Source organism: Cygnus olor, chromosome Z, assembly GCF_009769625.2.
Source record: "Cygnus olor isolate bCygOlo1 chromosome Z, bCygOlo1.pri.v2, whole genome shotgun sequence".
In the NCBI taxonomy this organism is placed as follows: Eukaryota; Metazoa; Chordata; class Aves; order Anseriformes; family Anatidae; genus Cygnus; species Cygnus olor.
In genome coordinates this window covers 13143995-13170735 of record NC_049198.1, presented here as the reverse complement: position 1 = coordinate 13170735, position 26741 = coordinate 13143995, and the positions used below count along the sequence as shown (strand labels likewise).

General features: G+C 40.0%; 1 protein-coding gene across 6 annotated transcripts in view; it reads left to right on the top strand.

The window, feature by feature from the left end:
• Window positions 1-26741, top strand: part of CPLANE1 (ciliogenesis and planar polarity effector 1) — a 64058-nt gene that overhangs the window by 11466 nt on the left and 25851 nt on the right. For 5 of the 6 annotated variants that reach the window (XR_005815523.1, XM_040542231.1, XM_040542233.1 and 2 more), the window contains exons 13-30: window positions 704-885; window positions 1550-1630; window positions 2280-2444; window positions 3178-3351; window positions 6962-7190; window positions 7425-7564; window positions 10180-10397; window positions 10726-10890; window positions 16151-16289; window positions 16637-16746; window positions 18690-18851; window positions 19009-19117; window positions 19480-19786; window positions 20234-21167; window positions 22280-22443; window positions 23887-24023; window positions 24564-24631; window positions 25613-25695. Coding sequence is in view for 5 of the 6 variants with exons in the window: in XM_040542231.1 (XP_040398165.1) it covers window positions 704-885; window positions 1550-1630; window positions 2280-2444; window positions 3178-3351; window positions 6962-7190; window positions 7425-7564; window positions 10180-10397; window positions 10726-10890; window positions 16151-16289; window positions 16637-16746; window positions 18690-18851; window positions 19009-19117; window positions 19480-19786; window positions 20234-21167; window positions 22280-22443; window positions 23887-24023; window positions 24564-24631; window positions 25613-25695 (3567 nt within the window). In the remaining variant the exon portion in view is untranslated. The remainder of the gene's footprint in view (window positions 1-703; window positions 886-1549; window positions 1631-2279; window positions 2445-3177; window positions 3352-6961; window positions 7191-7424; window positions 7565-10179; window positions 10398-10725; window positions 10891-16150; window positions 16290-16636; window positions 16747-18689; window positions 18852-19008; window positions 19118-19479; window positions 19787-20233; window positions 21168-22279; window positions 22444-23886; window positions 24024-24563; window positions 24632-25612; window positions 25696-26741) is intronic. The other variant, XM_040542234.1, reaches the window with a different exon arrangement.

The window sequence follows — 26741 nt, the reverse complement described above, 5'->3', positions numbered from 1 at the left end:
GAAAATACAATGTTAGGTTCATTGTAAATTTGATAGGCAATTGTCTCTTACATGATGATCCACATTCTGGGTTAGTGGTGCTCCAGGTATTGAGTGGTGCATTTACTAATATGACTGGCTATGCACATATTAGTATTGGAAGCAGAAGTGCTAGAGAACAAGATGCAGGTGTATTACGGTTTTGTGTAAGCTTTCTCAGGACTGTGGCAGTGCGTATTTGGTTGTTATTGGCAAGTTTATTACCTATCTGAGCTGGTACACTTAATAGTACTGTGCTAGGCTGCAGGGACTTGTTAGCCCTAGGTTCATTCTCTGCAGTCAGCTTTCCCCGACTTCATTTTTCTGTTATGCTTACTTACATCGTATATATTTCATCAATCTGCTTTACAGAGTCACTGATAATCTGTTTTGAAATTCATCTGGGTTATTTCATTTCCCTATTGTTTGGATAGCCAGGGATTCACTTTGAAGGTGGTGTTTGGGTACTTGAAGGATCCTAATTCTTCTGAATTTTCATAAACATAGCAATGTTTATTGATCAAAAACCAAAACCCAGGGCAAAATGTGTTTATTTTTCCCATTGTTGCAGTGAGGAAAATAGTTGTTAACATAAAACATAATTATGTTTTTAAATTCATAATGCAAAACAAAAAAAAATTGAACTGCTTTGTCTTCTTTTCATATTTTACTTATTGAACTACAGGTTGATGGTACTATGGCGACTATTGTATAAGAAAGTGGTTTGGTATCAGATGCAGCTGAACAGCAAAGCATACAAGAATGCAGAAGAGTCTGTTGTCTCATTACTCTTAAGTCATATACAAGCAACTCTCCAGTCTTCAGGAGTGGCCTTAGAACGACATTTGAAGATTAATTCTGTAGCTGGTTAGTACTTTGTAAAGAACTACAACTGTTAGATAGTTGCACAGTTAACTGAACACTAGAAAATTAGGTCCAGCTTAATGAGAGTCAGTAACTGTCCACCAAATTAAAAAATAAGTTAGCGTTGGGCTTCTCTTAAAATTTGGTTAGAACTCTTCTAAATACTTCGTGTCTACCCTTGTACATACTATACTTGTATTATCCTATACAGCTTGATGAGCTAAATAAAAAAAACTGTTAGTTTTGCTTTGAATCATGAGCTAGAGAATATGAAAGAAAGATCTGAATCCTGCGCTGTTTTATTTCTTCTGAGGTAGATTGGCATCACAATGCTTATCTTGACTGGATTTCTATTTAGAAATCGTGCTCAGTCTGTGTGAACACTGTGGGCATGAACACATCGTGTACATAAATGCAGTCAGCCTCAACTAAGCATCATTAATGTAGCATAATGGACTTAATCTAACATTTATTTTGCAAAAAGTATATGGCTGTAGCTTAATTTCCTACGCACTTGTGTCTGGTGCTCTATCTTCCACTGTGTGTGTGTGTGTGTGTGTATATATTTTTTTTTGTAAATCATACTGCAGTAAGTGTGTGTTTACACATGTAGAACTGTAACTATGTAGAGCTTTTAGTGTATTGATATGTGATTTTTTTTTTAAAGGTGAGGAGAAGTTCCTTTTAGGCTCATACAGAGAATCTGTGGATGTGTGGAAAAGATCTCTTTGTGAAATCAAGGCAAAGGGTAAGGGATAAAATATTTTCTTGACGGGGGAAGGGGAGAGTGTGTGTGATTACTTTGTGTAGTTATTTGTGATTCTCTGTTGCCTTGTCAAAAAAGAAGGCAAAAAAGATGAAGGATGCATGTTTGAAATTAAGCTGGAGATTGAATAGACACCAGCCAAAACTTATGTTTGATGGTTCCTTGAGAAAAGCCTATACATTTCTACATTGATATCAGAGTTCTCTTGTGACTGTAAAGTACTTGGTACAGGAAGGATACGTTGTGCAGAAAGAACTCAGGATACTGGAAGACTAATGGATCTCAAAGCAATTTCTTTGTACTTCAGGCATCTCTTCTGTAAAGGCTAGACTACCTTGAGCTGTCCTGTTTGTCTGTCTTAAGTTACACACTATAGTATTTTGAAAACTGCCATATCTCTTTAAGTGAAACCATTATGGATTACAGTTAACCCACTGGTAACTTAGAGGTTCACAGAGGATTGTATCTCCTAAAACAGCTGCTCCTGGTTTCTTCTACTCAGCTTCTCAGAGTAGGTATTTGCGTAGATATCTTTCTGGAGTAGGAGGAACTTGTACTTTCAGATTTGCTCTCTCTGTTTTCTGTGTTTATTTTTTCCTTGTCTAATGACTTTCCTTCTCTTTTAATGCAGGAGGAAAAAGAGCATGTTTTCTTCAGACTAGATACTACCTTGCTATACTGTTCTGCCATCTGTATCACTATAACTTGTGTGAGGCTCAGGGACTCTGTGATCATCTAGTACAAGAGATTCTGAGGCGATCACAGGTCTCAGCGAAGGAGATGGAAAAATTTTCTGGTATGTTTGTATTGCATAAAACTGAATGTGTATGTTGATACTGTTTGAGTAACCTAGTATCTGATTTATATGCCATCACACACACACTTGACATCATGCTTTTCTCTTTACACTGGACTGAAGCTGATGTCAGACTGATTTCTGTTTTAAGTGACCTTAGAGGTCTTTTTCTGATTCTCAGATGCCCTTTCATCTGTATGTGTTGGAGTAAGCATTCAGGCAGCTTTCACTGTATAATTGATAGTGAGAACTTGTCCTGTTTAAATATCTCTAGATTCAAATCTGCTTAAGGAAAGTCTTTGGATAAGAAAGGTAACAGGGAAATGATGTGATATTGATTCTGTACTTTTATGATACAGTATGGTGAAGTAGTTGATTTAAGATTGGGGAACAGTTGACAGGGGATTTTTTTTTGAAAAGTTGTGTTCTTTTTCTCCAAAGTCATAACGGCATCTAAATTTCCAAATGTAAACAGTTTTTTGACTCAGTTCTGGTCTAAATTTAGATATTAGAGGTCCATTTCTCATCATTAGAACCCTAATATAAAAGTCTTCTAATATAATGTGTAATTAGTGAAGAAGATTTAGCTATGTCCTAAAAAATTGTAAATAAATTTAATATCATATTTTTAGTAGTAAAAAATATATAACTTATAAGTCGATTAAGCAATTTTAGTGTTCAAATTTAAAATAATTTTCCTCAAATGTTCTAATTTGACATCTGTTTTTTTTAGACACCAGGTATTCTCAGCATGAACTGTGGATGATAACCAGTGTTCATACTGAAACTGCTATGGCTGTGATTCGATCCATGGCACGATTCATGGCTGCTTATTTCACAAATCAGCTGCTCTATATCTTTCCACCCCACAACGTTGACATCCTACATCCACTCCACATCGAAACAGGTATTTTTCTTAAAAGCAGTTTAATTTTCTGTGTTTAACTCTTATCATTTTTTCATGTTTATGTCAGTGTTGTCTATTGTGTTTCAACTTGGTGATTGATGGTTTCAACATTATTAATTGTAAAGATAAAATTATTTTTCCAGATATTTTTTTGTCAAGGAAAGTGTGTGTCTCTGTGTGAGATTAATTTTTCATTTCTTGATTATTGATAATTTGCTATTTAAAGTTAATAGTTTGTGGGCAACTGATTTATGTAAACCATAGGTTTTTGGTTGTTTGGCTTTTTATATCTTTTTTTTCTATGCTTTGAAGCTAATTATCAAAGTGTGATACTAGATTAGGCAAAAGGATGATGGGATGAGTTGTTTTTTTCTCACCCAAATTAAGCAACATTAGAATTTCATGGTTCTTAATACTACTTTTGCCTAGACCTGTGGCTCTGACTGACTTTGATACTCACAAAAACGGGAGAAGAGCAGCACTTAAAATACTCAAATTGGATCTGTGGTATGGTGTGGCTCGAACTAAAAAGCCACCAAAAAAAAAAAAACCACGTTTTTTGCTTATTCAGCAATCTCTTGGAAGTCAGAATGCTTCAGACACCAGGACAAGTTGTAATGCCAAGCAAGTATGTCACTGAACCCTAGTAGTAGTTGTTAGTTTAAGTCCTGCTTTCAGTATTTTTCTGAGAATGACTATTCATCAAAGTCAGTGGCTTATTTTTTTACTGCAAAAGATTCTGTTTAAAGACTTGGGTTATTAGGAAATTTTTCATAGGATCACAGAATGTTTGAGGTTGGAAGATATCTGAAGGTCAGCCTGTCCAACCCCCCTCCTCAAGCTGGTCCACCTAGAACTGTTTGCTCAGGACCATATCCAGATGGCTTTTGAAGATCTCCAAGGAGGGAGAGATCACAGAATCGTCTAGGTTGGAAGAGACCTCCAAGATCACCAAGTCCAACCTCTGACCTAACACTAACAAGTCCTCCACTAAACCATATCACTAAGCTCTACATCTAAACGTCTTTTAAAGACCTCCAGGGATGGTGACTCAACCACTTCCCTGGGCAGCCCATTCCAATGCCTAACAACCCTTTCAGTAAAGAAGTTCTTCCTAATATCCAACCTAAACCTCCCCTGGCACAACTTTAGCCCGTTCCCCCTTGTCCTGTCACCAGGCATGTGGGAGAATAGACCAACCCCCGCCTCTCTACAGCCTCCTTTAAGGTACCCGTAGAGTGCGATAAGGTTGCCCCTGAGCCTCCTCTTCTCCAGGCTGAACAATCCCAGCTCCCTCAGCTGCTCCTCGTAAGACTTGTTCTCCAGACCCCTCACCAGCTTTGTTGCCCTTCTCTGGACTTGCTCGAGCACCTCAATGTCCTTCTTGTAGTGAGGGGCCCAAAACTGAACACAGTACTCGAGGTGCGGCCTCACCAGAGCCAAGTACTGCCCTGGGCAACCTGTGCCAGTGCTCTGTCACAGTTGCAGTTAAAAGGTGTTTCCTGATATTCACATGGAACCTTTTGTGTTCCAGTTTTTACCATTTGTCTCTTGTCCTATCACTGGGCACCAGTGACTGTTCTTTGCCCCCTTCTTTCACGTATTTATAGAAGTAGATAAGTTCTGAGTCTGCTCTTACTCTTCACAGAGTCACAGAATGGCTGAGGTTGGAAGGGCCTCTGAAGACCATCCAGTCCAACCCCCCTGCCGAGCAGGATCACCTAGAGCACATTGCACAGGATGGCATCCAGGCGGGTTTTGAGTATCTCCAGAGAAGGAGACTTCACAACCTCTCTGGGCAACCTGTTCCAGTGCTCTGTCACCCTCACAGTAAAGAAGTGCCCTCTCATATTCAGCCAAAACTTCCTTTGCTTCATTTTGTGCCTGTTGCCGCTTGTCCTGTTGCTGGGCACAACTGGAAAGGGACTGGTTCCATCCTCTCAACACCCTCCCCTCAGATATTTATACACATTGATGAGGTCTCCCCTCAGTCTTCTCTTTTCCAGGCTAAACAGGCCCAGCTCTCTCAGCCTGTCCTCATACGACAGGTGCTCCAGTCCTCTCATCATCTTCATAGCCCTCCTCTGGACTCAATCCAGGAGCTCCATGTCCCTCTTGTACTGGGGAGCCCAGAACTGGACACAGTACTCCAGATATGGCCTCACCAGGGCTGAGCAGAGGGGGAGGATCACCTCCCTTGACCTGCTGGCAACACTCTTCCGAATACAGCCCCGGATACCGTTGGCCTTCTTGGCCACATGGGCACATTGCTGGCTCATGGTCAGCCTGCTGTCCACCAGGGCTCCCAGGTCTCTCTCTGCAGAGCTGCTCTCCAGCAGGTCAGCCCCCAGCCTATACTGGTGCCCTGTACCCCACACTTGCCTGTGTTGAACTTCATGCGTTCCTCTCAGCCCATCTCTCCAGGCTGTCAAGGTCCCTCTGAATGGCAGCGCAGTCCTCTGGAGTGTCAGCCACTCTTCCCATTATTATTTACCTAGATAATGTTACTGCCTCAACAGTAAACCGGTGGTAGAAGCAACTTAGTCCTTAGAGTTAATGTTGATTGGCATCTTACCGAGCAAACCAGTAAATAAAGCCTTGGAAAACAAGTTTAATCCTCAGGAAACAAAATGGTTCTAAACTTGTTTTCATTTTTTTTTCTCAGTAAACTCTCTTAAAATAATTTGCTGTTTTTTCCTAAAAATGAATTGTATTTTTTTAACCTCTGCAGTAAAAGCTGTGGTGAGTAGGACATTGAGGCCCTGGAGCGTGTCCAGAGAAGGGCTACAAAGCTGGTGAAGGGCCTGGAACACAAGTCCTGTGAGGAGCGGCTGAGGGAACTGGGGTTGTTTAGTCAGAAGAAGGGGAGGCTCAGGGGAGACCTTATTGCTCTCTACAACTACCTGAAAGGAAGTTGTGGGGAGCTGGGGGTCAGCTTCTTCTCACAGGTAACTGACATGACAGTGATAGGACATGAAGAAATGGCCTCGAGTAGCGCTAGAGGAGGTTCAGGTTGGAAATTAGGAGACATTTCTTCTCAGAAGGAACATTCAGGCATTGGAACGGGTTGCCCAGGGAAGTGGTGGAATCACCATCCCTGGGGGTGTTTAGGGAAAGGTTGGATGTGGTGTTTAGGGACATGGTTTATTGGGTGATATTGGTAGTAAGGTGATGGTTGGACCAGATGATCTTGAAGGTCTTTTCCAACCTTTATAATTCTATGCACAATATGGGTACGGTAGGAAAACTCTCAGAATTTCCATCTAGCTCAGGTGTGCCCTCTGGAAGATTAGACACACATGTAGCATGCTCACAAATGTACCATCAATGTGATTAAATCTTTAAGTTAGAATAACACACTAATTTTGCATATGGTTTCATACCCAACATTGCTAAGCAGGAAAATAGCTTGTTCTGACCTCAGTAGTACATCACAGCAGAAGCTGCATCCATCTGCTGCAAATGAACCCTGAAATATGTCTTTAATAGAGTAAATAGTAATTGTACAATGAAATATGAATCCAAAACCAATGTGAACATATGAATTCGATATTATTGATTTTACAGCATGCAGATCTATTTAAACTTTACATCTATTTTTGTGTCTCAGATATATCCCCCCGTATTATTCCACTGCAACACTGTCTGGTTGCCAGAGCTGTCAGGGACCAGAACCTTTCATCTGTATGGACAGCTGAATATGCTCTTGACTTGTTCTTTGTTGGTGGACTCATTCCAGAGGCTGTGTGGTTGACACACAGACTGGGCAACTGGAAACTGTCTGTTTCAATTGGTGTTGCCTACCATCTGTATTGTCAGAATTCTAATGAATTCTCAAGGTAAATCTGAGCTTGAAATTAATACAGTATGTTTTGTTACTGAACAGTATTTGCATGGACTTAATTTTTGAGACAAAGGATATGTTGTTAAAATATGTATTCTCAGATTCCTTGCAGTTGTAAGATCTAACATGTTACAATTAGCTACTTTTTGTTAGATATTCATTTAACAGAGTTTCATTAGATTATATACAATTTTTATTGTTAATGAACAGTTGCTTGGTATACTTTCAGACTGAAAAACACCGAGCATCATCTGCCATTAAGCATATCACCAGTGCAGACTTTTAAGGAAAAGTTACAGTCTTTGTTAGGACAACCAGTAACTTCTGAAACATCAACTGAAGGAGATGTTAAATACAAGCAGTTTACAGGTACATAAAATTATGAATAAGTGTGGGTTTTTTTTTTGTGTTACTTCACTACATATTCTGTTATATGCTGTCTTAAAAAGAAAAAATTACCTCATCTTCACTGTGTATGTTACTTTTAAGGCATACAAATATTTTAATTCTATGGGAGTTTCATTTTTTATCGTTCTAAAAATGGACCCTATCATCTCTTGACTCGAGTTTGAGGAAGACATGACAGTTTCATTCATGGCTTGCACACACAACTTTTTTTTATATGCCATCCTTTGCTATCTTTGTAAGGCCATATATAAGATCCTTCTTCATATATGCTAGCCAATACCTTATTTGACTATATCTTAGCTTAATTTCAGGTTCAAAGAAAACTAACACCTTATTAAAACTAACTACCATGAAGCAAGTGCAAATATATTAATAGTGTGGAAAGTATCATCATACTTAGATCAAAATGATGTTTTATGTTTACCATTCCTGTATGTCAAGGGAGGAGGGGGAATAAAGCATATCACGTGACATTGGTGAGGCTCCCATCGGTCCATCAGGTCCAACAGCTAGCAAGGATGAGGGTTTGTGTCTATGAGACACATACACAAACACACATTTACAACACTTGTCTGTGGTTTGCCACACTCATAACCACCTACAGCCATGCTTAGCACTCGTGAACAGCGCCACCAACCTCATCCTGCTTCCCTCTCTTGCTGGAGTCTGCATAGATGAGTCCCCAAAACCCCATCTTCATTCTGGTTTCTGGTACAGACCCACTCATTCACAGATATTGCTGTCCACCCGCAAGCGGTCTATGTGTACCCTTGTAGCCAGCCTTGGACTTAGAGTCCATCCAGAGCTAGCTGGTGTGAGGTGTGAGCTGGTGTGAGGTGTTCCTGCCTATGGAGGGGGTTGGGAATTAGATGACCTTTAAGGTCCTTTCCAACCCAAACCATTGTTTGTATGATCCCTACAGTAGGCATCTCCTCCTTTGGTATTACCAGTAGAGACACACACGTGCGCTGGCACACATACAGCCTCTGTAGCAGTTGGTCAGGACTTCCTTGGTTCCTCCAGTATCCAAATAACCTTTTCTTGCCCTTACTGACACAGTCAACCAACTCTCCCAGTTGACACACAGACCCAATGCTCTCTCCAGCAGTTGGCCAGGACTTCGCTGGTCCCTCTAGTATCTGCCAGCTGTGCCGTGGTCCTGTGGCTGCTAGCACATGTTTTGACATACTTCCATCCCTGGAGGTACTGGCATCACAGATACAGGCTGTTTGACCTGCAGTCCTACCCCATTTGCTGACACTTGAACTCCTGTACACTGACACACAGAATAGTACCCTTCACACAGGAAAATATTTATGCGTTGACAGGGTCCAACAGGGGTGAGGCTGGCATAACTCCATGCCATGCCTTCATTTCCTTTTATAAAGGTCCTATAATGAGCCCTGTGAAGTCCCAAGACGTTCTTCCCCTACATCCTGCAGTGTGGCATATCCCTCTTGACAGTGACCCCTCTCTGTCCAAAGGGTACTTAAGAGAGTTACTCCCATTTACTCATCTTGATGGGTTTCACACCTGAACACCGGTGCTGATGGTTCTCCTGGGACAATCACAGGAAGAGCACAGATGATTTTTCCATTTCCCAGAGTGTGTAGCTTTTTATTAATTTTTAGTATTTTTTTTATTCCTGTGATGGTCCTTTGAGTAGACTGATCTCAGTATTATTCAGGTTCCCTCACCTACTGTTGTCTCTCTGCTCCTTTGTACAAATGCACATGAGCTTTTTATCACATGACCTAACTTAATGCTTTACTGCTAAAATTCTTCCATTTAGCTAGATCAACCTGTTTGTGTTAAGTTTTATAGAAAGTTTACTGGAGCAGTCTCTATTCTTTACTCTTTTTATATTTGTATTTTTGGAAACCACATTTCAGATTCCTGTCAGCAGATGGATGTTAATTAATCTTTACGTGAGCACTATCCTAAACACTGTGCAGATTCTTCTTTTATACTTATTTCCAAGAATTTTGTCTTAAAGACACATACACATGTATATAGTGATCCATAAGCATGATAGGTGGCAGAGAGATTTGGCAGCATATATTTCAGGACAAGCAGGAGGAATAGAAATGGAAGTAGAGCAGTATAGTATTATGCAAATTTCAGGGACCAGTTAATGATGTATGTTGAAGTTCCTGCTACTTTTACAAGATGTGAAGAAAATGGAGTAATATGTAAAATACAGCAAACAAATGTATTTCCTTGTCCTTGAATGTTATGCTCGCAGATAAGAGAATTGTTATGGTCATTTTTAATAAGATGGGCAATTTATGCCTGCTTGATGAGAATGATTTGCCAGAAGTTTATCCCAAGCAAATGCATGGCTGAAAATTTCTGATCTCTAGAAAGGCAGTAGCTTCCCCCTTAATGTGGAAAAACTAGAATTAGCAATGGAGTCCTATTTTCAAATGCAGAAAATCTTATCTTATGCAAGTAGTTGAGATGTATGCATTGTAACAGGTGAATGAGAATCCTGAGAACAGAGCTACTTGATTTCAGAATGAAGGCCGTGTGTTGAGTCAATTAATTTACTGATTTCTGTGTTTAATATTTTATAGATCCCATTGAAGAGGAAGATGTGAATGTTCTTTGTAGTTCAGTACAGGACCTACTGAAAGCTGCTGTTATGGCAGATGCTGATATTCTCTCAGAGATGTTTAAGCTTTTGATGGATTCTGCCAGGGATCTTAGCAGAAAATTATATGGTTTAGTTCCAGATGGGCTTTATCTTCCAGCACCACCATTATACTGTCCTCAGCCAGCTTCTCTCAGTGAAGTAAGTGTGCCCAATAGAAGTTTTTTTGGTCCTTGTTTGGATGTATTTATAAAATAATAATAGTATTAATGTATTTATAAAATAATCATGATCTGTATTTTGATTCCTTTCAGCTTGTCATTCTAATGTTTTTCCATGTCCATTCATTCCTTTGAGTATCTACATGGTGATAAGAAAGACTCTCTGTTTTTTTCCATAAAGAAGCTGTGCTTTAAAGAGAAAGAGGGGATATTCTCTTAGGAACAGAAAGGATGTTTCCTTATTTTCCTTTCTGATATATGTTCTTTCTAATTTGTTTGTTCTTGGCTTGGATTTTTTTATTTTTCAGGAAGACTGCAATGACATTATTTTAAAAACTGAGAGAGAAAGTCGTGAGAATGTATCAGGAGTTCTTCAGCGAATTATCTTGCTCTTCCAAGCTGCTCGTTGTTCCTGCCCTGCAGCACAGTGGTATATTTCACAACTGAAATGGGCAAGAAAAATTATGCAAAAAGTAAGCATTTAACTTGTAGGGTTTTCCTCTGTAACTTAATTATCAGTAGTAAATATTACTGACAGGCTTGAAATTGCATTGTGGGAGCATTCAGTCTCATCTGGACTTTGCTGACTCAAGTTTTTAACATATCTTCTCATAATTTTACACTCTTGTGTTTAATTGTTTCAGAAAACTAGAATGTAAACTTCTAAGGTATCAACTTCATAGAGTTGGCTCCTTTCTGTACCTACTTGAAAAAGAACAAGCACTTTTTTTCTCTATTGGAAAGAAACAAGCTAATTTTAATTGGAAATTGCAGCTGCTAAATGAAAGCAAATTCCAGATCACGCTAGGGTTGAATACGTACCAGAGAACACAATGCTCCCTTCAGATAAAGTGTTGGTCTTAGGACACAGGGCTTATAAGATCTTGTTCAATATTTTGTTTGCACAGAACCAAACTCATAATATATTGACAAAGATGTCCCAGTATTGACCCCTGAGGAACACCACTCATCATTAGTCTCCACTTGGATATTGAGCCGTTGACTGCAGCCCTTTGAGTGCAGTCATCCAGGCACAGTTGTGAAATGCTTTGCACAAGTCCAGGTAGATGGTGTCAGTTGCTCTTCCCCTATCCACCAGTGCTGTAACCCCTTTGTAGAAGGCCACTAAATTTGTCAGGCACAGTCTGTCCTCACTGAAGCCCTGTTGGCTGTCACCAGCCACCTCCCTATTTTCCATGTGCCTTAGCAGAGTTTCCAGGAGGATCCATGGAGGATCCATTTTAACGAGGACCTCGCGTGGATCAGTTGCAGTGAGGGCAGGGAGACGGATGGAGTCAACCCCTAAATCGCCCCCCAATAACGCGGGTCAGAGCCGCGGCCCCGGCCCCCCCACCCCGAGCAGGCAGGAGCTGTTGACGTGCTGAGGGAGGAGCCAGGGGTGATAGCAGCCAGTCCCCTGGCACTGTAAAAGCAGTCCTGGTGCTATAAAAGCAAACAGGACCGGCTTGGCAGTTAGCGCAGGCAGTTCACGTGGGGCAGTTCAGGCAGGGCAGGGAGGAGCGTGAGGAGGATCCTCTCCTCTCCTCTCCTCTCCTCTCCTCTCCTCTCCTCTCCTCTCCTCTCCTCTCCTCTCCTCTCCTCTCCTCTCCTCTCCTCTCCTCTCCTCTCCTCTCCTCTCCTCTCCTCTCCTCTCCTCTCCTCTCCTCTCCTCTCCTCTCCTCTCCTCTCCTCTCCTCTCCTCTCCTCTCCTCTCCTCTCCTCTCCTCTCCTCTCCTCTCCTCTCCTCGAGTCTCCTCTCCTCGAGTCTCCTCTCCTCGAGTCTCCTCTCCTCGAGTCTCCTCTCCTCGAGTCTCCTCTCCTCGAGTCTCCTCTCCTCGAGTCTCCTCGAGTCTCCTCTCCTCGAGTCTCCTCGAGTCTCCTCTCCTCGAGTCTCCTCGAGTCTCCTCTCCTCGAGTCTCCTCGAGTCTCCTCTCCTCGAGTCTCCTCGAGTCTCCTCTCCTCGAGTCTCCTCGAGTCTCCTCTCCTCGAGTCTCCTCGAGTCTCCTCGAGTCTCCTCTCCTCGAGTCTCCTCTCCTCTCCTCGAGTCTCCTCTCCTCTCCTCGAGTCTCCTCTCCTCTCCTCTCCTCGAGTCTCCTCTCCTCTCCTCAGGGAATTCTGCCTCTTAGAACCTAGAATTCACCATGATGGGCACCTGTCGCAGCGGCCGGTCCGATGCGGCAACCCAAACTGAGGAGATACAGCCTCTCTGGGCTCATGTGGGCACTCAGGTGGATCCCCTGAGGGGTGAAGTGGCAGTCCAGACTGGAGACTGCGGGGAGCTCTGGAATCTGGAGGCCCCCCTGGGTCCTGAGGGAAGAGAGGGCTGTCATAGGTGCAGATGTGCCCTGCTCAAGGAACTCCTAGAGCAGGTGGCTGGGCTGCAGCAAGAAATCGGCAGCCTGAGGGGCTCCTGGGAGTCTCTGAGGGAGACGGATAGGAGGTGTCAACCTGCCCCTGCTGATGCCCAGCAGCCTCCTCCTAAGTCCCTACGTGGGGTAGTAGCTGGCCCAGCTGCCCACCTGCAAGAGGAAAGGGGCTGGACCCTCGTCTCAGCTTGAAGCAGAAAGAGGCGTCTGTCCCCGAAACCCACAGTGCCACCAACTCCCACGGTGTCCCTGGGTAATAGATTCGAGGCTCCCGGGCAGGAAAAGGAAAAGGTTGAGGGTCTGGACAGTAGTTGGAACCCAGGAAGCAACCCCGATTGGTACATTCCTAAGAGTAGGAAATCAGGGAAGGGGGTCAGGAGACCTGCATGGATGAGCAAGGAGCTTATTGACAGGATCAAAAGGAAGAGGAAAGTCTATGAAATGTGGAAAAAGGGCCTGTCCTTTTGGGAGGAGTATAGAAGTGTTGTCACGGCCTGCAGGGACGCGATGAGGAAGGCTAAAGCCCACCTAGAGATGAGGCTTGCAAAAGAGATAAAGGATAATAAGAAGGGTCTTTTTAAGTGTGTAAACGGTAAAAGGAAGACTAGGGATAATGTGGGTCCCTTGGGGTCCCAGGGGGGTGTCCTGGTAACGGGGGACGCCGAGAAGGCAGAGATGCTGAATGCTTTCTTTGCTTCAGTCTTTGCTTCAAGGAGTCCCCCCCAGGACTCCTGGACCCTGAAGGGAGGAGAAAGGGTCTGGGAAATGGAGAGTTCCCCCCTGTTTGACGAGGGAGTGGTTCGGGAGCATCTGCGTGGGATCAATGCACACAAATCCATGGGCCCCGACGGGATGCATCCACGTGTGCTAAGGGAGTTGGCAGAGGTGATCGCCGAACTGCTCTCTATCATCTTTGAAAGGTCCTGGAGAACAGGAGAGGTGCCTGAAGACTGGAGGATAGCCAATGTCACTCCAGATTTCAAGAAGGACAAGAAAGAGGATCTGGGAAACTACAGGCCAGTCAGTCTCACCACTGTCCCTGGAAAGGTGTTGGAACAGCTTGTTCTGGATGCCATCTCCAAGCAATTGGAAGAGAAGAAGGTTATGAGGAGTAGTCAGCATGGATTCACCAAGGGGACGTCGTGCTCGACCAACCTCGTTGCCTTCTATGATGGCATCACCAGCTGCGTAGATGAGGGCAGAGTAGTGGATGTCATCTACCTTGATTTTAGCAAGGCTTTTGATACTGTCTCACACGACATCCTGATAGCAAAGCTGCGAAAGTGTGGGATAGAGGAGTGGATGGTAAGGTGGGTTGAGAACTGGCTGACTGGCCGAGCTCAGAGGGTGGTGATCGGCAGCGCAGAGTCCAGCTGGAGACCTGTGACTAGTGGTGTTCCCCAGGGGTTGGTGCTGGGTCCGGTCCTGTTCAACGTCTTCATCGACGACCTTGACGAGGGAACAGTGTCTGCTCTCAGCAAGTACGCTCATGATACAAAGCTGGGAGGAGTGGCTGACACGCCAGAAGGCTGTGCTGCCATTCAGCAAGACCTGGACCGGCTGGAGAGCTGGGCAGGAAGAAACCAAATGAGATTTAACAAGAGCAAGTGTAGAGTCCTGCACCTGGGAAGGAACAACCGCACGTATCAGTACAGGCTGGGGGATGACCTGCTGGAGAGGAACTCTGAGGAGAAGGACCTGGGGGTTCTGGTGGACAACAGGTTGACCATGAGCCAGCAGTGTGCCCTGGTGGCCAAGAGGGCCAATGGGATCCTGGTGTGCATTAAAAGGAGCATGGCCAGCAGGTCAAGATCTTCCCCCTCTACTCTGCCGTGGTCAGGCCTCACCTGGAGTACTGTGTCCAGTTCTTGGCTCCCCGGTACAAGAAAGACAGGGATCTCCTGGAAAGAGTCCATTGGAGGGTCACAAAGATGATACGGGGCCTGGAGCATCTTCCCTGTGAGGAAAGGCTGAGAGACCTGGGTCTGTTCAGCCTTGAGAAAAGAAGAGTGAGAGGGGATCTCATCAATGTGTATAAATACCTGAGGTGTGGGAGAAGGAGGGATTTGGCCAACCTCTTTTCAGTGTTTTGTGGGGACAGGACAAGGGGCAATGGCCACAAGATGGATCACAGGAAGTTCCGCACCAACATGCGAAAGAACTTCTTCACAGTGAGGGTGACGGAGCACTGGAACAGGCTGCCCAGGGAGGTTGTGGAGTCTCCTTCTCTGGAGATATTCAAGGCCCGTCTGGACACCTACCTGGGCAGCCTGCTCTAGGGAACCTGCTTTGGCAGGGGGGTTGGACCTGATGATCTCTCGAGGTCCCTTCCAACCCCTACAATTCTCTGATTCTGTGATTCTGTGATCTGCTCCATGATCTTGCCATGCACAGAGGTGAGACTGACTCGCCTGTAGTTCCCTGTGTCGTCTCCTTTGCCATTTTAAAAAAGGGGACTATGTTTCCCCTCTTCCCGTCAGAGGGAACTTCACTGGATGGCCTCAAATGGACTTCTCAGATATGATGGATAGTTACTCAGAAACTTCATCTGCCTGTTCCTTCTGGACCTGCACGTGCATCTCATCAGGTCCCATGGACAAGTGTACCTTCAGGTTCCTTAGGTGGTCTCAAACTCAATCTTCTTCTATAGTGGGTGGTTTTTCATTCTCCCAGTCCTCACCTTTGTCTTCTGTGACTTTGGCAGTGTGGCTAGAGCACTTGCTGGTGAAGAATGAGGCAAAGGATTCACTGAATTCCTCAGCCTTCTCCATATCTTGGGTAACCAGGTCTCCCATTTCCTTCTGGAGAGGACCCACATTTTTCCTAGTCTTCCTTTTATCACTGACATACCTATAGAAGCTTTCTTCCCTCAACCCCTCTGCACCTGCATCTGGCAGAGAAACAGATCAGGAAATTGTCTTTTGAATAAATACTGCCACCTTATAGTTCATTGCATGATTACACAGAGGTTTAATGCTTAATGCACAGGAAAGTGGCCAGAAGTAGCAGCTGAAACAGGAGTTATACATTGTTGCTCCTGTATTTATTTCACCATACTCATGAATTACCATGCAAACAAAAATGTTTTATTTGCCATAGCTCATACGGAACATGTTCTTTTAAATGAATTTTCAGAATACTGATTTGAAGAAAACAGAAAGCAGGCTTAAGGAAATTTTACTGATCTTGACAGTATTCTGCTAATAACTGAGAGGCTAGCACATCTAGCAATGGTGTATAAAAAATTTTAACTGATTTTTATTTCCATTTTGATAAACAAGAAAAATTGTTGATACATATATACATTTCCTAATCATATCTAAATAATTAAGACCATTGTTTATTTACTTATTTTTGCTATCTATAGATTCGAATGAAAGGATCTCTTCCTTCAATGAATCCGTTCCCAGAGACTCTGCTTCATTACTGCAATTTCCGTACTGTTTTCTGTAGCTCTGCATCTTCTAGAGACCATCAACTTGATGATATTTCCTGTAAAATTTTAGGTCTGTATGCAATTATATAGAGTAATTTAGAGCTGAAAAAAGAGCACAAGAGATGATCCACAGGTGTAAAGAAACTCTAATCAGCATGATTAATACTGCAGTGTATGCAGGAACACTTTTTTTTCCTAGCTTTTAATTACGTTAGTTATCAAATCTCTTAATCCAAAAGTTCCTGTGCTAGAATGTGTTATAGATATGTGTTATAGGGGCACTATTGGAAACTGAAAAGAATAAATGACATTTTTATTGGATTACTGTTAAAAAAAATAATTAATTTCTTCTAGCTGAAAATCTCAAGCTATTCATTTATTTAGCCAGTCTCATCACATTGCATGTTTATCTCATAGGTTGGTTCAGAGAGCTGTGTGCACTGTGTTGGATGTTACATGTTCGTGAAAAATTATCTGAAAGCTGTAGGCGGTACCAAACTGCAAGGGAAAATACAAACATGCATAAGGTAATTATATTACTAATATAGTAAAGAGACATTTTAATTGTATAAAGCTGTAAGAAGAATCCTAAAGATCTGATGCATGTTTCTCTGAGGACTCTTATTTGCATAGTAGGACAAAATGATAAAATGTGCAGTAAGGACTTGATGCTACAGAATAGTGCTGTTGTTTGTGAACGGCAGCTTCCTAAAAGTATTTCTGATGCGCTTTGATTCTGATCAATGTTTATTTAATGTACTATTTTTCTTTGCATGCAGCATGTTTTATGATGAAGGTTGGGCCTTGGTTTTCAAAAGCATAATGAAAAATATTTAAATTTTAATATGTTTTCTCTGTTACACCCTCATTTATGTAAAAGGTTAAAGAAGAAAAAGAAACTGCTGGCATTATAACATTTGTCTTATATACCATAACAATACAGATGTAGATTTTTGTTGTATCTAGTTTACTAACTAAGCTGTAAGGCTTTTGATACTGTTTCCCACAACATTCTCCTCAAGAAACTGGCTACTCATGGCTTGGACTGGCGTATGCTTCGTTGGGTTAAAAACTGGCTGGGTAGCCAGGCCCAAAGAGTTGTGGTGAATGGAGTCAAATCCAGTTGGAGGGCGGTCACTAGTGGAGTCCCCCAGGGCACAGTACTAGGGCCAGTTCTCTTTAGTATCTTTATCGAAGATCTGGATGAGGGGATTGAGTGCATCCTCAGTAAGTTTGCAGACGACACCAAGTTAGGTGTGTGTGTCGATCTGCTCGAGGGTAGGAAGGCTCTGCAGGAGGATCTGGATAGGCTGGATGGATGGGCTGAGGCCAACTGTATGAAGTTCAACAAGGCCAAGTGCCGGGTCCTGCACCTGGGGTGTAACAACCCCAAGCAGCGCTACAGGCTGGGAGATGAGTGGTTAGAAAGCTGCCTGACAAAGAAGGACCTGAGAGTATTGGTTGATAGTTGGCTGAATATGAGCCAGCAGTGTGCTCAGGTGGCCAAGAAGGCCAACAGCATCCTGGCTTGCATAAGAAGCAGTGTGGCCAGCAGGTCTAGGGAAGTGATTGTGCCCCTGTACTCGGCTCTGGTGAGGCCGCACCTCGAGTACTGTGTTCAGTTTTGGGCCCCTCACTACAAGAAGGACATCGAGGTGCTCGAGCAAGTCCAGAGAAGGGCAATGAAGCTGGTGAGGGGTCTGGAGAACAAGTCTTACGAGGAGAGGTTGACGGAGCTGGGGTTGTTCGGTCTGGAGAAGAGGAGGCTCAGGGGCAACCTTATCGCACTGTACAGGTACCTTAAAGGAGGCTGTAGCGAGGTGGGGGTTGGTCTATTCTCCCACATGCCTGGTGACAGGACGAGGGGGAATGGGCTAAAGTTGCACCAGGGGAGGTTTAGGTTGGATATTAGGAAGAACTTCTTTACGGAAAGGGTTGTTAGGCATTGGAATGGGCTGCCCAGGGAAGTGGTTGAGTCACCATCCCTAGAGGTCTTTAAGAGACATTTAGATGTAGAGCTTAGTGATATGGTTTAGTGGAGGACTTGTTAGTGTTAGGTCAGAGGTTGGACTTGGTGATCTTGGAGGTCTCTTCCAACCTAGACGATTCTGTGATTCTGTCCTCAGCAAAGTTTGCTTTCTTTTTAAAATGAGTCCAAAATTCTCTTCACTAGAAAAATCAAGCTTCAAATAAACAGGATGGCTCTTTTGATTTTTCTATGTGTTTTGCAGCAGTGACAAATGAAATAGAAACCACTGACAGATTCAAAATACCCCTCCCCCTTCCTTTCCTTTCCCCATTACAACTGTGATCTGCCTCCTACCGTTGTATATTTCTCACTCTGAAAGCTGTTAGCTGTTTTTATTTCATGTTAGCTGGGAAGGAATCATTGTAGTTTGCAATGTTTGAATAGTCTAGCTGAAATATATTGTTCGTGTCAATTAATGTTGATATAGCAAGTGTTTTTTAGGATCTAAAGAAGAATGAATATGGTACCTCCACAGTTGATCATTGTCTGAATGCCGCAGAATGGGCTTGCCGAATGCTTCCCTTCTGCAGGTTCATGAATGTTGAAGAAATAGTTCAAGATGTCATTTTGAGCCTACTTGGAGAACTGCCACCAGTCAAAAAGGTAGAAGAAATTAAAAATAGAATAAAAGCAATAGAGAGTATAACGAATGTTTTTTTCTTGTAAATGCTACTAGTTAGACTTTTTGCTGATGTAACTTCTGTTTGAAATTACACCTGACTTGTCTGTTAGCTACTGAAGAAGAAACTATATTTTGCAGGTGGCAGAAATTTTTGTAAAAGCATTTCCTAATCCTGAAGATATAAGGGTTCCACTAAGAGATAAATATCATGGTCTCCAGCAGCGACTCAGACACTGTACTGTTAAAGGTAATGTCTATCCTTCTTCAGGAAATATTAAATGAGCATTCTTTTTTACCCTGCTTAGTTAATAAGTTGTGACAATCCCTTCTTTCACACCTCCCGCAAAACAGTTACTATAGTTTTTAGTTAGACAACTTTAAGAGGGTTTTGTGGCAAAGCCTGTATTTTATTTTTGATGTGTTTATACCAATAACAGGATATCATGTCTTCCAAGTTGATGGTTTTCTTCTCTATAATATTTGCTGTCTGGATTTCTAAATGGCTATAATTAATGATGATTTAAGGGTTGTTCTTGTCACAATTTGAGACAATAAGTCAAAACTGAGTCGTTTGCATTTAAAATTTCTTGGTTTTCTTTCTTTGGGCAGGTCCTGAAAGTGAAGAAATGATGTCTCTTGTTATACAGGCTGCGGAAAAATCTAGAATGAAGGCTTTGAGATGTGTAATAAGGAATATAGGCCCCATAGAAGTTAATATTTGGGAGCCAACAGAAGAGGGAGCTAATGAGGAGGTGGAACACTGTTACGACCAATTCTCATTAGGCACTAGTCTAAGCAGAAGCACACTTACTGATCTTGGCAGTCCTCAGTTACACAGTGATGCTGAAACAGCAGATACACTTTCTGATGCTTTGGTTACTGAAGAAATGAGAACTCAAACACCTCCACCTCAAAGGTATGAAAAAAATGGCAGCAGAAACCTTTCCATTAAGAAAGAAAATTAGTTGTCTTATTGGGAAAATAGTATTTTCACCAAATATGATAATTGTCACCTTGAATAATATATCAAATGAGAAATTACAAATGTATCAAATCTTATAACTGTCAATGTTATGTCAGGTACTAAGTAACTAATACTGTTATTGAAATGTCAATTATTATTAGCCATGACCAGATTCAGATATGATACTTCTGAGTTACTGTCTCTGTAAGAACTATGGATTTAACCTCTGATGATTAATTTGCCACCTTAAAATTGTATTAATATAAGATTTTTTTTGTTAGCTATGCATTTTTAACAACAGAGGAAGAAGAGGAAGTAATGTTGCATTCACTTATTTTTCCATTTAAATCTTCTTTGCATTGATTTTGATGTTAATTCTGTTTGTTTCTTGTCTAACAGGGATAATGAACGTCAGGGACCAGGAGAAATAGGGAGCAAAAATACTACCTGCAAGACAAAAGCTCTTAACTGGAAAACAAAACATAAGGAAAAAGTACATGGAAAGGGCACACATAATCAGTGTAATTTACCTATAGTTGGTGCATGGGAGTTTGAACGTGATGATGATGAATATGTTATTTTCTTAGAGCTTTTTTTGAGTTATATTCTTGAGAGAGACCTTATAAAGTATAGTGACCTTGGAATTCCATTTCTTACTAGCTTTTCTGGACTTCTTCGAGAGCATGAATTAAACTCTCTCTTTTTTGATGTTCATACAACATTAAAACGTCGACAAGTCAAAACTAGAAGCCAAAGTGTGTTTAGAGCAGGTTCTTGCTATACTGTCACCCTGGCATCTTGCAGTCCTGGAACAGCTTCTGTCCATAATATAAACAAAAATGTTTTGAAAAACCCAACCATTGTACAGTCCATTGCACAGACAAGAGAACCTTGTGTGCATAACCTAATCAAAGGGCTTAAAGAAGGATTATTTGGTTTAAAACACAAATCAATTTACAGAGCTCAGGGTGACAATCAAGGAGTAACTGTTGCATCAGCAAGCCAGACCATCCCTAAGCATACTTTCTCTAGCTTACAAACTTCAGCAACTTCTAAATACATTTACAAAACTACTGATGTACTTGATACTGTTCCAGGAGAAGAACTAGCTATAGAATTGTTGGGTAAATTTAACAATATTGCAAAACTGCTTGAGTGGTTGATCAGATGGTCTGATAAGAAGCTGCCCTGTGGTTCCAATAAACAAGATTCCACAGAGGAGAGTTTCCCAATGATACATGTGAAAACATCAGCAGCTGCCGTCCTTTCTTCTTTATGGCTGGTCGAACAGTTGTATGGAGATGGATCACAAGCAAGGAGTACGACATATAAGGTAAGACAGGAAATGGAATTACTGTCAATGTAATGTGTAAATCATCACAAACAAAATCTTACACTTCTTTTATGTCATTGTTTGATTTTCAGTAAAACATAGAATGCTGATCAATAGCCTTTCCTTTAGGACTTGCTACAGAAAGGGAATTCTTTAGGAAGACTCCGGTTGGAAATGAAAGTCCTCTTTGGAAGTCCTGTTTAAAATCAGTTATCTAGTTATCACAGTATTTGAGCAAATGTTTAAAAGTTAAATCACTATGTCTAGTTTTTGACATTATCTTTAAAGAAAGCCAGAATTGGAGATAGAGTATTAGAAAAACAAGATAAGTAATAGAGTTTCTAAGAGAAAATGTGAATGTGGATTTATTTGTCTTCAGAGGACAGTACAGATGCAGTTTGACTGAAGCTAGCTGTGGATTGGTGAATAGTGAATTTTGAATTTCCAGCTAGCACTGTTATATAGAGTTAGAGAATGTGCATTAATACATAATTGATTTGCCAGAAGAACTAGATACAATGTTGCTTTATTTCGTACTGGATCATTTATCTTCTTTAATTAAAGCTACATGAAAGTGGGGAGAGAGCTGTGAGGTTTCTTTGAGAAGGCTCTTCTCACACATTGAAAAACATTTTGCTTTGTGTTTGGTTTCTATTTTCTGTTTTCTTACAAGTATCACCTGTATTTTACTTACATCTTACTACCAAAATTTTGTGTGTGCTTCTATCTATGCATGATTATACTGCTTTACAGTGATAAGAATTTAAAGTAGGTTAGTATTACTGGTGCTAAAGGCCAAATATTGTATATCTTTATATAGTGTATATTTAATTGTCCCATAGCATCAGTAACAAAGGAATCATGAAACATATGTTATTTTATGATTCCTTTAGATAGTTCAGAGGACAATTGCTTTACTTAATGCAAAAAGGGGCAAAACTTGGGTTCTACAGGTAGCTGTAAATCAAGAATTTCTTAGCTATGTAATAGTGAAAACAACATGAAGTTAAGCAGAAGTATACTATATCACATACATTTTTGTTTGTTTGTTTGTTTAAAGTATCAAGTATCTTTCTTTTCTAAAACTAGTGAATTTTTATTGTTATCGATAGAGTCCAACTAAGCAATGTCTGGAAGAACTTGCATCTCTATCAGAAGCCGAACCTAGTACAGAGAAGGAAAGTAGTGTGGATGAAGGCTCTTCTGTACTGGCCAATCCTCCACTTGATGTCCAGAATGTACAAGCCTATGATGACCTTTGTGAAACCAGTTTGGGGTAATTTTATTTTTAACCTAAGAAATCTAGTTGGATGTAATTCCCCAGCTAATCAACATATCAATATGAAAAGTTGTACTGTTATTACATGTTATATGTTTTTTAAATATTGAGCATAAACTCAAACTTACATGAATATCATTTAACAGCTGCAGGTAGTCTATTATATTGCTAAAAGTTATTCCTAGAGTATTATCATTAATTATTTTATATATTCCATGTGGGTATAAGTTACTAGTTCAACTGGAAACGTTAAGGAGTTGTCTTCTATACTGTGACATGTTATCAATTTTGTAAAAGAGAATCCAAATTTTTAGGCTTCATAATATCACGTGTTTGTGTCAGTTCTCAGAAAAATGACCAAATTTGTAATGCAAAATATTCATGAGATCTTAAAGATTTTGGTGATTCTATTCCGTGTTCCTCTTACTTTTCATAATCATCAGAAAATCTTAAGTTTTCTCTTTAAACACTACTAGGATTACCAGTACTGTCTTTAATATTGTCACATAGCTGTTATAAGACTTCACTTTTTATAGGACTTCTGTAATGAAGATTACATTATGAATGCAACTTTACTCCTGAGATACAGAAAAATAACCTCCGTGACTAGACATACCTCTACATAGCAAATGAAGTGGCTCTTGAATATGGATTGAATTGTTTATACACTTAGTGATGTAGAAATGGGATCTACACTTCTCATATAATTGATACCATGGCTTTCTCAAAAAATTCAAACCTCCGTTCTTATGCTGAGACAATAGTTCAAAATGTTAGTTGTTTGTTTTTCTTTGCAGGGGGAGGAGGTTGTTTTTTTGTTGTTGTTTTGGTTTTCTTACCCCTTGGATCTGGGATCTGTAACCTAGCTGTGTTCATATATACATTTGTCAGGAAAATAGATGGAAAAGGCACTAAATATTTTATTCGTTAATATCTTGAATACTTCTGAAGATGGAGATGCCATAACCTGAAGGCCTTTCTGACATGTATCTTCATCTTCTGCTGCACTAAAGAAATTTAAAGATCTTTGTCACTAGTATTTATAGACATTGTTGTGTGTCTCCTATGACAATTTTTTAATAAAGGAAGTTCCTGTGAGGGAGATAAATGTATTGTTAGCCAGATGATTTTGAAGTCATGATGCAGTTTATAATTTCCATTTTCTTTTTGGTAGGTCATATGTGTTGTTTACATTTTTCTGAAGCCTATCTGAAAGATTGTGGCGTTAATGTCAGTAAAATATTTTAGGTATTCCAAAAAGTAATATTAATCTTGGTTTAAGTGAAATTCCCAGAGAAAGTTCATATGAAAAGTCATAATATGACAACAGCGTTTATTTTACAGCCTAGGCTGCAATCTGAGATGGACGGTATACTTAAACTAAGACGAATACTGAATTTATTTTTATTGTTAAATACCTTTTTTGATTCCAATTACCAGAATGTCTACAAAATCAAAACATTTTGATAAGAAGGAAATTAATTGTGGGAATTATTCTCTATATTATTTGACTGAAGATCTTAATGAAGTGGAACCATTTGTTCAGGAGGAGTTACATGTAACATCAGAAAGTGAAGGTTTGTTTTTATGCTATATCTTTTTACTGTAGTCTGACATATAAAACAGTTAGAGTTTTTCCCAAGTATGATTATATATCCTTCAGTTTATTTAAACAGAAATGGAAATACATTTTCATTGTTCTATTGAAATTATTATTGTATCAGTTCTATATTATAACTAAATTTTATATGATTTTTTTCTCAATACTTTTTCTGATCAGTTTTGCACTATGTAACTTATTTTTACTGCAGAAATTGGATATATTATTTAATTCTCTCATTTACTTTCATTCCAAAATATCCATGACAACATACATAAAATATGATTTGAAAATCATAAAAGAAGCAGAGGTTAAATTTATCATATTCCTACCTTGGAACTAAGCTTTTTTTTTTCTTTTTTTTTTTCTGACACATATGATCAGTAGTCATAGCACAACTTTTGAATTTGCTGAGAGGTCTCTCGAGTGGAGTAATGTAACCAGCTGACAGAAATGACAAAACAGTGCTCTATGTCATGTAGTTTTCTAATTTAGAATAATTTTATTTATTTTATAGAGTTCTTTGAGGAGCCATATGAAACTCCAAAGAGCTCCAATAGCTCTGTCAGGATCAAACCTGGAAAGGCAAGTTACCATCTTGCATATAGGAGGAACCAAATTAATATGAATATTCTTCTCAAAATACCCTGAATTCCTTGATATACTTAAAAAATCATAGGCCTAAAGGATTTGGAATCAGTGAAAAATTTCCTTAACTAAATCAATAATGAAAGTCACAAGTAATTAAACAGTAGTAAAACAATATCTGCTGTAAGCACTTTTTAAAACATGCTTGTAATGCTAAATGCGTGTATGCCTACATAAACAGATATATAATTATATACGTGTAACACTATATATAAATATATACGATTTTTCATGTACACATACATACAAAACTAAAAAAAAAGTCTTCTGGTTTATAGAATTTTACGTGTATTTTCTTTACAATAGCTAGATGTATTAGCAACTTTTTTCTTTAAAAATGTGTACTGACTTTGAAGCTGTCACAGGGTGACTAACTGAAAACTCTGTGACTTGTTTGCTTGCCTGCCTGCTTTTAAATTAAATGTATAAAGGTGTGTGTTTTCTTTGTTGATGTCTGAAAACTTGGTTTAGATCTGTAAATAAGCCTTGTTCTCATGCATCATCTTCAGTCATAATTCTCTAGCCTTTGAAATAGGCTAAAGACTACTATGTTGAAATGTGAATTGCAACAGCATAAGCGTAGTCTCTGGAAGTACGCTAGATTTCAATTTCCTAGTTTATGAATAGTTTGCATATATAAGGGTTGTTTACCCATTTTCATTCTTACCTAGGAGATGCAAGATTATCAGACTTCATTTCCACAGTGCTATATGTGGATGTGAATTTGAAAATAAAAACTCATAATACTGACTTGGAAAAAAAAATTTGCATGAATCATTAAGATATCTCCATATTTCTGAGCTGTAGTGGCTGAGTAATCAAAAGTGTATTTGCCTTAGGCTAATAAAATAAGAATTCATTGACTCAGAAGGGGAATATAAAAATTGACATGTTCAGATGCATCTTTTTATATTCCAGCACGTCTCCATTTCAGATGTAGATAGTCTACAGGACGATCAAAAGGTGGAAAAAGCAAAGGAAGGAAAGGCTGAACATAATGCGTGAGAGATTTTGTTTTGTTTTGTTTTTATTTCCCTTTTAACTTTGTTCAAAAATTTAAAGTAGTTTTGTTAATTGTCGAATTCAGTCAAGTCTTAATGGGTTCTTGTTCCTTATAGAAACAAAGTCATAACCTGAAAAAAACATTCAGTTATGTTCTATTCCACATACACAGGCATTTCACATAAACAAAGTGCTGGGTGGATGAGTGGTTAGTTTAGTAATGAACAAGTAATAGAGGCATGATTTGTGGGAAGGAGTAGTATTTTATTTCTGGACAAAGTACATAACTGGAGAATAGCTGGAAATAATAGCTGGAAAAGCCTTCAGTTTTTTTTCCATCTCCAAACTAGGGGCAGTGGCTTTGGATTAAACACTGCTGTTTATTCTAAGAAATTTAACAGCTAAATTGTTACACAATTTAGAAGAAAGAGAGATTGGTATCTAGGAGGGAGAAGGTGAGATAAAAATGGTTGTGGATGATAAGCACATTGGCTCTTGAGAGAGGGAGGGAGACATTTTGCACAACTTAAAAACTCAGGAAATTTGCATCGTTTTGGCATTTTTAAAATTTCATGTAAGCTACATGTAAATTTTAAAATATATCTACATTTAAAATATAATGTACATAAAATTATGGAAACAGTTCATAAATTTGACTGTCACGTCATCAGTTTGAGTTGTTTACTACCTAGTTTGATTTCTCTGAAGGGAAGAAGCCTTCTATAAGCACAACATTTTTTTGTTAATCATGAGAAATATTGGTGTTTTGGGATTTTTTCATTTAATGAGGGAAAATTATCTACCTGTTTTTATTATTTTGAGTATCTTTCTTTATAAATCCACCAAATTTGTTTATAATAATGAAACCTTTGTCTCTGATACACAGTGCCTAAATGTCTTAATATTTTTTAAATCTTAATTATATATAAATATAAATCATATAAATCAATACTACTCTGTTTGTAATGTTTGTTAAGAACTATAAAATGGCCTAACTTTAGAAAATCTGAGAATACAATTTCAAAAATAACTGCACATAAGATGC